The sequence below is a fragment of the Notolepis coatsorum genome, assembly GCF_963971535.1.
Source record: "Notolepis coatsorum genome assembly, chromosome: 2".
NCBI classification, from domain to species: domain Eukaryota; kingdom Metazoa; phylum Chordata; class Actinopteri; order Aulopiformes; family Paralepididae; genus Notolepis; species Notolepis coatsorum.
Genome location: NC_140166.1, coordinates 69640784 through 69653714, shown reverse-complemented (window position 1 = coordinate 69653714; position 12931 = coordinate 69640784). Strand labels below are relative to the sequence as shown.

General features: G+C 45.3%; 1 protein-coding gene across 1 annotated transcript in view; it reads right to left on the bottom strand.

Moving 5' to 3' along the window:
• itfg1 (integrin alpha FG-GAP repeat containing 1) overlaps positions 1 to 12931 on the bottom strand; it is a gene marked incomplete at its 3' end in the record, with an annotated part of 338836 nt that overhangs the window by 50360 nt on the left and 275545 nt on the right. The window contains exon 11 of the mRNA XM_084308210.1: positions 3583 to 3724. Coding sequence (XP_084164336.1) covers positions 3583 to 3724 — 142 coding nt within the window. The remainder of the gene's footprint in view (positions 1 to 3582; positions 3725 to 12931) is intronic.

Here is a 12931-nt window from a genome sequence, read left to right as displayed (position 1 = left end):
TTTATTTACCCAGGCAAGCAAGTAAGAACAAATTCTTATTTAATAATGTTGTGTTAATTCCACGACAAGTGATATGCAATGTAAATAACCTGAAATTATTCCGTTTTGGGGGGGGGGGGGGGGGGGGGGGGGAACCCAGCATATATCGGTAACGGTTGATATCGGTATCGGAAATTAAGAGTTGGACAACATCGGTATATCGCATATCGGTAAAAAAGCCAATATCGAACATCCCTATTTACAAGTATTCCCATATATTTTCATCTCGTCATATTGACGGACAGGGTGGTTGAATGCAAAACCCTAATTCCTCTGCTTATTGGCTAGCAAACCTTCCCCCTCTAAACTCTACTGTTCATCCATTGGCCAGGTCGTCACACGGAGCCCGCCTCCTCACAAAACAACAACTAGCGGAGGTTGCTGATCTAAAGTAATTATCCAGCTGGATACATCCAGTAAACACAATGCATCAGCTGCTGCGGGGAGCTGCTTGACGAGCAGGTAGTGAAGGCAGGTCGGAGGTCATGATGAGAAACAGAGAGAGAGAGAGAGAGACAGAGATAGAGAGAGATAGAGAGAGAGATAGAGAGAGATAGAGAGAGATAGAGGAGAGATAGAGATAGATAGATAGAGAGATAGAGAACGATAGAGAGAGATAGATAGAGAGAGATAGAGAAAGAGAGAGAGAGAGAGATAGAGAAAGATAGAGAGAGAGCGAAAGAGAGAGAGATAAAGAGAGATAGAGAGATAGAGAGAGAGATATATAGAGAGAGATATAGAGAGAGATAGAGATAGAGAGAGATATATATATAGAGAGAGAGACATAGAGATAGAGAGATATATATAGAGAGAGAGAAAGAGAGAGATAGAGAGAGAGAGAAAGAGAGACATAGGAGATAGATATATATATATAGAGAGAGACATAGAGAGAGAGAGAGAGAGAGAGAGAGAGAGAGAGAGAGAGAGAGAGAGAGAGAGAGAGAGAGAGAGAGAGAGAGAGAGAGAGAGAGAGAGTGAGAACCCAGAGGACTAGAGGAAGAACCCAGAAGAACCCAGAGGACTAGAGGAAGAACCCAGAAGAACCCAGATGACTAGAGGAAGAACCCAGAGGACTAGAGGAAGAACCCAGAAGAACCCAGATGACTAGAGGAAGAACCCAGAAGAACCCAGAGGACTAGAGGAAGAACCCAGAATAACCCAGAGGACTAGAGGAAGAACCCAGAAGAACCCAGATGACTAGAGGAAGAACCCAGAAGAACCCAGAGGACTAGAGGAAGAACCCAGAAGAACCCAGATGACTAGAGGAAGAACCCAGAAAAACCCAGAGGACTAGAGGAAGAACCCAGAAGAACCCAGAGGACTAGAGGAAGAACCCAGAGGACTAGAGGAAGAACCCAGAAGAACCCAGAGGACTAGAGGTAGAACCCAGAAGAACCCAGAGGACTAGAGGAAGAACCCAGAAGAACCCAGAGGACTAGAGGAAGAACCCAGAAGAACCCAGAGGACTAGAGGAAGAACCCAGAGGACTAGAGGAAGAACCCAGAAGAACCCAGAGGACTAGAGGAAGAACCCAGAAGAACCCAGATGACTAGAGGTAGAACCCAGAAGAACCCAGAGGACTAGAGGAAGAACCCAGAAGAACCCAGAAGAACCCAGCAGAACCCATAGGACTAGAGGAAGAACCCAGAGGACTAGGGGCAGAACCCAGAAGAACCCATAGGACTAGAGGAAGAACCCAGAAGAACCCAGAGGACTAGAGGAAGAACCCAGAAGAACCCAGAGGACTAGAGGAAGAACCCAGAAGAACCCAGAGGACTAGAGGAAGAACCCAGAAGAACCCAGAGGACTAGAGGAAGAACCCAGAAGAACCCAGAGGACTAGAGGAAGAACCCAGAGGACTAGGGGCAGAACCCAGAAGAACCCAGAGGACTAGATGAAGAACCCAGAAGAACCCAGAATAACCCAGAAGAACCCATAGGACTAGAGGAAGAACCCAGAAGAACCCAGAAGAACCCAGAGGACTAGAGGAAGAACCCAGAGGACTAGAGGAAGAACCCAGAGGACTAGGGGCAGAACCCAGAAGAACCCAGATGACTAGAGGAAGAACCCAGAAGAACCCAGAGGACTAGAGGAAGAACCCAGAAGAACCCAGAGGACTAGAGGAAGAACCCAGAGGACTAGAGGAAGAACCCAGAGGACTAGGGGCAGAACCCAGAAGAACCCAGAGGACTAGAGGAAGAACCCAGAAGAACCCAGAGGACTAGAGGAAGAACCCAGAAGAACCCAGAGGACTAGGGGCAGAACCCAGAGGACTAGAGGAAGAACCCAGAAGAACCCAGAGGACTAGAGGAAGAACCCAGAAGAACCCAGAGGACTAGAGGAAGAACCCAGAAGAACCCAGAGGACTAGAGGAAGAACCCAGAAGAACCCAGAGGACTAGAGGAAGAACCCAGAGGACTAGGGGCAGAACCCAGAAGAACCCAGAGGACTAGAGGAAGAACCCAGAAGAACCCAGAGGACTAGAGGAAGAACCCAGAAGAACCCAGAGGACTAGAGGAAGAACCCAGAAGAACCCAGAAGGACTAGGGGCAGAACCCAGAAGAACCCAGAGGACTAGAGGAAGAACCCAGAAGAACCCAGAGGACTAGAGGAAGAACCCAGAAGAACCCAGAGGACTAGAGGTAGAACCCAGAAGAACCCAGAGGACTAGAGGAAGAACCCAGAGGACTAGAGGAAGAACCCAGAAGAACCCAGAGGACTAGGGGTAGAAAGGAAGAACCCAGAAGAACCCAGAAGAACCCAGATGACTAGAGGAAGAACCCAGAGGACTAGAGGAAGAACCCAGAAGAACCCAGAGGACTAGAGGAAGAACCCAGAAGAACCCAGAGGACTAGGGGCAGAACCCAGAAGAACCCAGAAGAACCCAGAGGACTAGAGGAAGAACACAGAAGAACCCATAGGACTAGAGGTAGAACCCAGAAGAACCCAGAAGAACCCAGAGGACTAGAGGAAGAACCCAGAAGAACCCAGAGGACTAGAGGAAGAACCCAGAAGAACCCAGAGGACTAGAGGAAGAACCCAGAAGAACACAGAAGAACCCATAGGACTAGAGGTAGAACCCAGAAGAACCCAGAAGAACCCAGATGACTAGGGGCAGAATCCAGAAGAACCCAGGGGACTAGAGGAAGAACCCAGAAGAACCCAGAGGACTAGAGGCAGAACCCAGAGGACTAGGGGCAGAACCCAGAAGAACCCAGAGGACTAGAGGAAGAACCCAGAAGAACCCAGATGACTAGAGGAAGAACCCAGAAGAACCCAGAGGACTAGAGGAAGAACCCAGAAGAACCCAGAGGACTAGGGGCAGAACCCAGAAGAACCCAGAGGACTAGAGGCAGAACCCAGAGGACTAGGGGCAGAACCCAGAAGAACCCAGAGGACTAGAGGCAGAACCCAGAGGACTAGAGGAAGAACCCAGAAGAACCCAGAGGACTAGAGGCAGAACCCAGAAGACTAGAGGAAGAACCCAGAGGACTAGAGGAAGAACCCAGAAGAACCCAGAGGACGAGGGGCAGAAGAACTCACATCCTCGTAGATGTCAAAGAACGTTGCCAGGGTAGCGTTGCCGATGGCCCCCAGGTCCGATTGGTCCCAGTGGACACGGAACATCCTCTGGCAGCTGGCGTTGTTACACGGCACGTTCTCCAAGAGGAAGGCCTGCTGACCGCTGTGTGAGGGGGACAGGGGGGCAGGGGACAGGGGGACAGGGGGGCAGAAGTTGAGAGTTAGACCAACAAAATGTATATGCAGCACACATGGATGGATATATCAGGGACACACAGTGTCATAGAGGTGAACAGAATTCGACATAGTCTGGACTAGGGCTGAGCCCAAACGTTCGAACCTTCGTTCGTTACTTTTTTATTTTTTTATTTTTGTATCTTTCTTTTATAAATTGTTTTAATTTATTTTACACGAAAATATATCAGAATGTGATATATATATATCAGAATATCACAGTACTATGTTGTGTTTACAATCATTTGAAAGTCACGCCCGAACACACAGACACAACACAGTCAACGAGTCGCAGTGAGGACGGGTCACCGTCATACATTATCAGGAAATGAATGGATGCTATGCACGTTAGTCACGCTATGCACGTTTAGCTTGCTAACTAACGTTAAGATAGCAGGAGCCGTCTGGCAACAAAGATGTTGTTTCAACAAATGTATTCACAAAATGGATTACCATCCAAACGTTATTGAAGACTCCTGTGAGTAGTAGATATACTACTACTTTTAATAACCATTTTTGATATGCGCATAATGTTCTACGTTATATGCGAAAATGTGCGCAATGTGCCTGAAGTCAAAACTCGACACTACAATGGAGAGAGATGTCTGGCTGACCCTATTATCATTCTGCTGTGGGGAACACTATGGCTTGTTTGTATTTCTTTAAACCAATCGCAAGCATCCTGGCAGTGGGCGGCGGTAAGCACCCTTGCAAAATAGTATCGCAGATAGAGGAAGGGGAGGCGAATTCCGTCTGAAATAGTCGGCCAATAGCAGCGTATAGCCTGTCTAGTTCCTGATTCAGAGACTAGGTAACAATTGACTTACAATTAGGGATGTCCGATATTATCGGCCTACCGATATTGGCATTAAAATGTAATATCGAAAATTATCGGTATCGTTTAAATTTTTTTAATGTTTTTATTTTTTAACATTTATTTAACCTTCATTTACCCAGGCAAGCAAGTAAGAACAAATTCTTATTTTATTTATTGTGAAAAGTATGTATAATGTGTTTTTTGGGGGGGAAACCCAGCATATATCAGTATCGGAAATTAAGAGTTGGACAATATCGGTATATCGGATATCGGTAAAAAAGCCAATATCGAACATCCCTACTTACAATGTAAATATATGGGGGGAAAAAGGGACCAATTCAGAGACACAGAGACTCATATCGGGCGTCTCCAGGTGTGGACACAGCAGCAACGTAATCACATGACATCTCAACTTTATAACCAGATCTAAAAAAAAAAAATCACACTGAAATGACAGGAGCAACCAAAGCCACAGACACATGAGGGAATGATAGCAGGTGGGGTCAACATTAGCCCAACTGTCTCAATCCTAGACAATCAATGACATCCAGTGATTGATTATTCCAGCCGATTGCTGAGTGTGAACGCATTGGTCAGAAGGCCGCCCCTCGAGACCGACAGTGTCCATTTGCTGGAAACAGCGGATAAGATGTGTGCCTCCGCCAGCTTTGTATCCATTTTGATCCACTCTCTGTTGTACTGTCACTTCAATTAAATCAACAGACAGCAACACTCTCTGTTGTACTGTCATTAACACATTAATTGCCAAACCCGAGATAAGTCGAGTTAACTCGACATGCGTTGGCTGCCAGACCAGAGATATCTCGGGTTTTGGTCGTTTATTCTTTTATTCGATATTTTTTATTTATTATTCATTGTTACGTATTACTTTCACATGGTGGAGGGATACTTACGGTCTGTGGTGCATATTCACATTGTGGTTAAGTGTGCTGTCACTAATTGGTGGTTTAATTGATACACACTTCTGTTGTCATTTCCATGTGTTTAAAATGGCCGCTTCTTGTATTTGTCACAGGTGTGGTGATTGAGGCACCACGCCCTATGTAAGCAGGCCAGAGTGCAGTCTGCAGCTGTCGCTCATCACTTGGTCTCCAGAACCTCACCAGAAGTGCTCCTTCATTTGTGCTCTGAGACCTTTCCACCCTTTTGACAATTTTTGCTGTGCTATTTTTGACCATGTGCTTTACTTCATTTATATCCTGAACTATGGAGTCTGGAGCACCCAGCTCCCCTATTATTTTGTTCTATTAGTAAATTGCTGTGTAAATAAATAGTTATTTTTGATAACTCTTGTCCAGTGTCCTGTGTCCACCACGTTGCATTCAAGGCCTTCACGAGCCATATTTTAGGCTTGAATGTAACATTCATCCAGGGACCTTGGTGTTACCATAGGGAATGAGTCTGAGATCGCCAAAGTGCAATACCGGCCGCATCCAGCTAGACGGCGGTATCGAGCACCCTTTGTGAAACCTTGTATCTTGGCCTGTGCAACGGTCAAATGTCACCGGGCGCACTTTTCTTCGTCGGGCGAATGGAGCAGTTATTGAGATTGAGAAGCGTGGATTATGTTGGCGACACGATCGACACCAATACTGGGACTCGCAATCAGATAATTGGAATATTCTTTTTGGGGTACATCCTAGTGAAGGTAAGAGCTATATGATATCAATCCTGCGTTGATCCAACCATGTCTTCACCTCGATCGCAACCTGTCTGTGTAACGTTACTCCACAACGTATGCCGTTGGTGACGATCAAAGCATCAAAAAACGACCCCCCCCCCTTTCTTTTTTTTATCCACTATTTTCTCCTCTTCTATTTTTCTCCCATCCCAATTCCACTGTGCCAATTCTTCCCTCCCCTGTCTTGAACGTTGCTCGCATATGCCCCCCACTGGCCGGTTGTGGGGAGGATAGAAGACTTGCATCACGTGTCCCCTCCGATACACGAGGAGGCAGCCTGTCACATATTTTCACCTGCCAGCGCGGACTCTCAGTGGCGAGGAGTAACGCGTGGGAGGCTCACACTACCCCCACCATTTCCTGTCTCTGCTGTGCAGGCGTCTCCCAACCGACCTGTAGGAGTCGCTGTCCACAACGTCCAGATTACCACCCATCGACTTCCACCCTCTAACTCTGTCAATTGAGTTAGTATGATGGCTGGCCCAAGCCGGAGGCAACGCAGACAGCCGGAGTCGAACCCGGTGTCTCTTGCGTTGACGAGCACAATGTCCGCTACGCCACCCAGCCCCCCCCCCCCCCTTTCATGCATTCATGCTGAAACATAATACCTGCGATATAAATTTGATTTGGGAATAGTAGCGTGTAAAGGCAAGAAACGGCAACGTTTATAGTAGAATTGACGTATAAGGCTATTACTCAGCCTTTCGGGAATGACCCCAGACCACGCTATAACTATACTTATATTCACCACAGTATAACACGGGAACGTATGGATGAAAAAACGTATTCTTTTTCACATAATATTGAACGATAGATAGGTGATGTCAAATGGGCCATAGTATTGTATCCATAGCTATAATATAGAATATAGTTATAGCTCTACAAACAAGGTGACGCACTCCTATCTTTTAAAGCGTGGCAGTGCTACGACGGGCCCCGTCTAATAGCTGGCAGCCAATGAGTTAAGTTAAATCTCAAGACAGCAACACTCTCTGTTAGGTTGTACTGTCATTTAAGTTAAATTGATTTTCTTTTCTCTGTTTCTCTGTGTCTCTTTGTGTGGAGAATGATAACACTGATGTCACATTCTCTCTCTCTCTCTCGCTATCTCTCTCTCTCTGATCCCAGTGGGAGTGGTGAATGAGAATAGACTCAAACGCCTTCTTTCTACTTTTTTCTTTCTCATCTTCCTAACTTTCCCTCCCTCTCGACGTGTGGGGGGGTCTTTTTGAGGGGAGGATTGTGATATGTGCAGGATGGAACCTCTGTCTGGGTGTGTGTGTGTGTGTGTGTGTGTGTGTGTGTGTGTGTGTGTGTGTGTGTGTGTGTGTGTGTGCGTGTGCGTGTGTGTGTGTGTGTGTGTGCGTGTGCGTGTGTGTGTCTGTGTGTCTGTGTGTGTGTGCATGTTTTTTATGTTTGTGTGTATGTTTTATTTTACCTTTATTTTACCAGGTAGTAAGTAAGTACATGTGCATGTTAATGTGTAAAAGAGTAAGAAATAAATCAACAATGAGAGAGCGAGATAGATAGATAGAGGGAGGGAGAGAGGGAGGGAGAGAGAGAGAGTGAGAATGCGACAGTGTGAGCTGATGTTATTATCATTCTCCACACAAAGAGACACAGAGAAACAGAGAGACGAAAATCAAGAAAATAGATGAGATTACACACACACACACACACACACATACACATACGCATACGCACACGCACACACACACACAGGCAAGTGTGCACTCATACACACAGAATCAGACATCAAAAGAAATACACACACCCAGGGACCGAAACTAGAGAGCGCCACCCGCCATTTGCGCTCAGTTTTTACGTTTGGCGCCTCCCACTGAGACGTCTGAGCGCCGTGTGACGGGCTATCAAATAGTCATGTGAAAACCGAAAATCATGATCCAATTCTTTAGCGGAGTTCTCACTCGCTGTCTCAGCCGACATGAAGCGCGCACCGCGCACTGCTGCTAGCCCCTCCCCACCTGTTTCTGTATGCCTGCATGTAAACAGAGGCTATTGCCTCCGAGTCACTGTGACGTTAGTTAGCACTGCTGCTGCTGCTAATGCCTGCATGTAAACAGAGGCTATTGCCTCACCGTGACGTTAGTCTAGTCAGTGTGGGACCTTCGTGAGATAACGTTAGCTACCGTTACAAAATGACCCAGTCAACTATTCACTTAGTTTAATACACAAGGCATTGTGTAACGTTATCCAGCCGGCTAGCTACGGATAGCTCCCGACATCAACAAATCCTCCAGCAATAGTCCAGTGCATAATACCTCCGTTGGCTAGGTAACTAGTCACTACGAAATGTCGCAGTAAACTAAATAGTTCACTGAGGCGTTGTCCCAACGCCATCCAGCAGTAGCTACAGATAGCTCTTGGCATCAATGTCCTACAACAACAACATGCGTATTCGAGTCCCTGGTTTACATCGCATGAGTGAGGGCTGCTGACTAGGGTCCAGGTGCAGCGCCGGAGAATTCTTTTGCATGCTGAATGTAGCGTTTAGGGTCCAGCTGCACCCCCGGAGAATCCTTGCTGGAGCTGGAGGCCACTCGAGTATACACACAGACAGTGGAGCTGTTTGCAGACAGCGAGGTGGCGATGTCTCGCAGATAACACAATCACAAGTATGATTATATAATATATATATTTTATTAAAAAAAAATCTATATAAAATAATAATAAAAAAAATGTGTATCAAAAAAAGGTTGGCAGGTAAGAAATATGCTTGGCGGGTAGATTCTTCCCATCTACCCGCCACTGGCCGGTGAGTCAAAAAGTTAATTTCGCTCCCTGCACACACCTTCCAGTGACACACTATCAGCTCTGACGATTAAATCAAATTAAAGGACAAGTGGACGTTTTCATTCAACATGGATGAACCTCAAAGGCTAACATGATATCACTTTAAATCACCTTCCAGACAGCCGGCTGTGTTGTGCACACGTGCCCTGAGGAGGGTGGGGCGTTTCCCACAAGGTGTGTGTGTGTATATGCACAGTGGGTGTGTGTATGTACAATATGTGTGTGTGTATATACAGTATGTGTGTATGTGTGTATATACAGTATGTGTGTGTGTGTATACAGTATGTGTGTGTGTATGTGTGTATATAGTATGTGTGTGTGTATATACAGTATGTGTGTGTATGTACAGTATGTGTGTGTATATACATTATGTGTGTATGTACAGTATGTGTGTGTATGTGTGTATATACAGTGTGTGTGTGGGGGGGGGGGGGGTGATGGATTAACTGATTATTCATGTGCGCAAGGCTCACAGTGTGTAATCTGCCTGTATCTGCCTTGACCCCTCGCTCCCAGCCAGATAGTGGTTTGATCCAAGTACAATCCCTGGCTACACTGCTTCCCCAAAATGCTTGAAAGCAATCCCAGCATTAACCCTAACTGCAGACACATATAGGACAGTTATGGTGCAATCAATCAACATATGGTGATTTAAGTATCTATAATAATAATACTAATAATAATAATAATAATAATAATAATAATAATAATAATAATAATAATAATAATAACTTTATTTGTATAGCACTTTTCATACAGCGGTTGCAGTTCAAAGTGCTTCACAACAGTAAAAAATACAGGCATGAGTGAGCATAAAAAAGATAGAGAGGTAGCAAGGTACTGTAAGGTAAATCACAGTGTTTCACATTAGGATCTAGCATCCCAATAGGTTCTCTGTTTACCATTTCATTCAGTAATACAAATAATAAAAATAGAATAGACGGAGTAAGGCAGCTGATTAGCGCAGTGGGCAAGGCGCTCGCCTCTAACGCTCTCGGCGTTGCTACCGGCTGGCCGGTCGTTCATACTAACACAATTGGCAAGTGTTAGAGGGTGGGAAAGCCGGTGGGTGGGGATTGGACGTTGTGGACGGCGACTCCTACAGGTCGGTTTGGTGACGCCGGTGCGACGGAAGCAGGAAGTGACGGGGGCAGCGTGAGCCTCCCACGCGTTACTCCTCGCCGCTGAGAGTTCGAGCTGCTGCGGTGAAAAGATGCGACAGGCTGCCTCCTCGTGTACCGGAGGGGACACGTGATGCAAGGCTTCTGTCCTCACTACAGCCCACCAGTGGGAGGCATAGTCTAGCAACGTTCAAGACAGGGGAGGGAAGAATTGGATATACGAAATTGGGATGGGAGAAAAATTGAAAACGTGGAGAAAAAGTGTAGAAAAAATACAAATAGACTGAGTAAAAAAAAGTGCGGTTTGATTCAGTTTAAAAATAGGCTAAACATTTTAAAATAGAACGGACATACAACAGGGTATATATATACAACAGAGCAGTGTATCAGTAAAAAGTAAAAAGTGTGATAAAATAGTATCTAAATAGTTTATCTAAATTAAAACGTTTTCATAGTGCTGTATCTTCAGGAACTTCAACCGGGGAATCGGACAAGAACAAAACACTCCGGGTAAATAGTGAATAGTGGGTCTGCTGTTGCTATAGTGATACATTACCACACAAACACACAGATCAATAATGACTGCTGCTATTGGACAAAATAGATTGCTCGTATTAAGCTGTGATTGGCTCACCAATGCACAATCAGGCCTACAAACTCAGTCCAGCTGTTGAATCAATTGTCCATCTCACGGTGTGTGTGTGTGTGCGCGTGTGTGTGTGTGTGCGCGCGTGTGTGTGTGTGTGTGTGTTGGTGGAAAGCACATCCGCCATTTCAGAGTTTTCAGAAGACATTTGATTGTTATTCATGCATGCATGTGTGTGTGCATGCATGTGTGTGTGCATGCGTGTGTGTGTGTGTGTGTGTGTGTGTGCGTGTGTCTTAGACATCTCTAAGACACACACACACATATTTTAATACTTTATTTGGTTCCACAAATGATATTACATAAACAGGGAATCAAATGTATCGGGGCCAAGCAGCACTGAACACTTAACACTTTCAGTGCCAGCGCACGATTTAGTGCTTGAATGCCCACCATCCACTTCAATGTTAGCGTTAATAACGCCTAATCTATGTTTTAAATTATGGCTATGTGTCTAATCTGCCCGTCGCTTATCAATGACTCATTTTACAGTCAACATTGTCGAAGCGGATTGTTTTTTTATCGGTTAATTTTCGTTTTATAGCATTTAGAAAAGCCCTCGTTTTCAAGGAAAATAAAAATATTTCATAAACGCCCTGTACTGGAATATTCTAGAATACACAAAAACGTTGTAATTTTTCGGCCTATTTATGAATCGTTTTCAAATAAACGCTAGATTATCGATAGTATATGTGTACGTATGCACGCTATATAGGCGATCTGAAAAATCAATTCTCTGATTTCCTCAAAGCCGTCGCCCACACACACACACACATAGGGCGAACGCTGAGAGCTCAGCGAATACAACTCTGATTATCCCAAGACTTGTAAAATAGATTCCTTACCTCAGATCAGATGTTCTCCAAAAAGATCATTCAAATTCCTGATCGCCATTCCAAAAATCGATCGCTTTTATTGATCCAACGCTACATACTGTAAACACATTTATTCCACGCTGTTCTGATGGTCCACAATGAATCCGATCGGCTCGGGTTACATGCCTGAGAAGTAAAATGTGGATTCCGGATTTTTCTTTTCTCATCCATTTTCATTGAGTCCATTCCAAAAGGGTGCATTACCATCTGGGAGACGATAGGGGGCGCTTTTTCACATCTGAGCTCCTGATGGGGCTGGTTTACCAACGGGAGACTCGATTGATGAAATATGAATTCAGATCGCTAATAAAAAAATAACACGCTAATTGTCGTGGTGGGCATTCAGGGGGCGGGGCTGATAACACGTGTTATGTCGTTTTGGGCATTCAAAGTGTTAAGGGACACATAGCACCTCCTTCTCCACGTGGCTAAGCTGCCAATAATAGCCGAGACAGAGCAATATTTGGCAATTTGTTTGGCTTTTCTTTTAGACATTGCAGCAATTCTCAGACCGGTCATGGTGCATTTGTATACATGGCCAAGACTTCCGAATACAAGTACACTATAGCTACACCTATACCCAAGGTCAGCCATCACACTGAGCAGTGGTTGGTATTTGATATACTTGTCCCGGAAGGCCTGGTCCATGTGCAGATCAAAGGCACAGCCTACTTCTATGATTAACACCTCCTTGTGGCTGGTGTCAACAAAAACAACTTCAGGTGTATTTGGGATGTTAGCAAAGACATCGTTGGTAAAAACCAAACCACTCTGGTAGCACTCTAGTATGTTTGTACATTGCTGCACTAGATGGTAAGATGTTCCGTACCGCATCGCATCACACACACGCACACACACAGTGACAGACAGTCAGCTCTAAGCATGGCTCAGCTCTACCACTACATCACAGTATCATTCTCTTACTGAATGTGCCGTTGTGTGTTGTGTGTGTGTGTGTGTGTGCACCAGATATTGTGTGTTGCAAGACCATTATAGTGTTGTGTGTTGTGTGTGTTGTGTGTGTGGTCATGTTTGAGTGTGACATGGAACTCACAGGTAATGTGTGTGTGTGTGTGTGTTAGGGTGTGTGTGTGTGTGTTAGGATGTGCATGTGTGCGTGTGTGTGTGTTATGACATGTGTGTGTGTGTTAGGACGTGTGT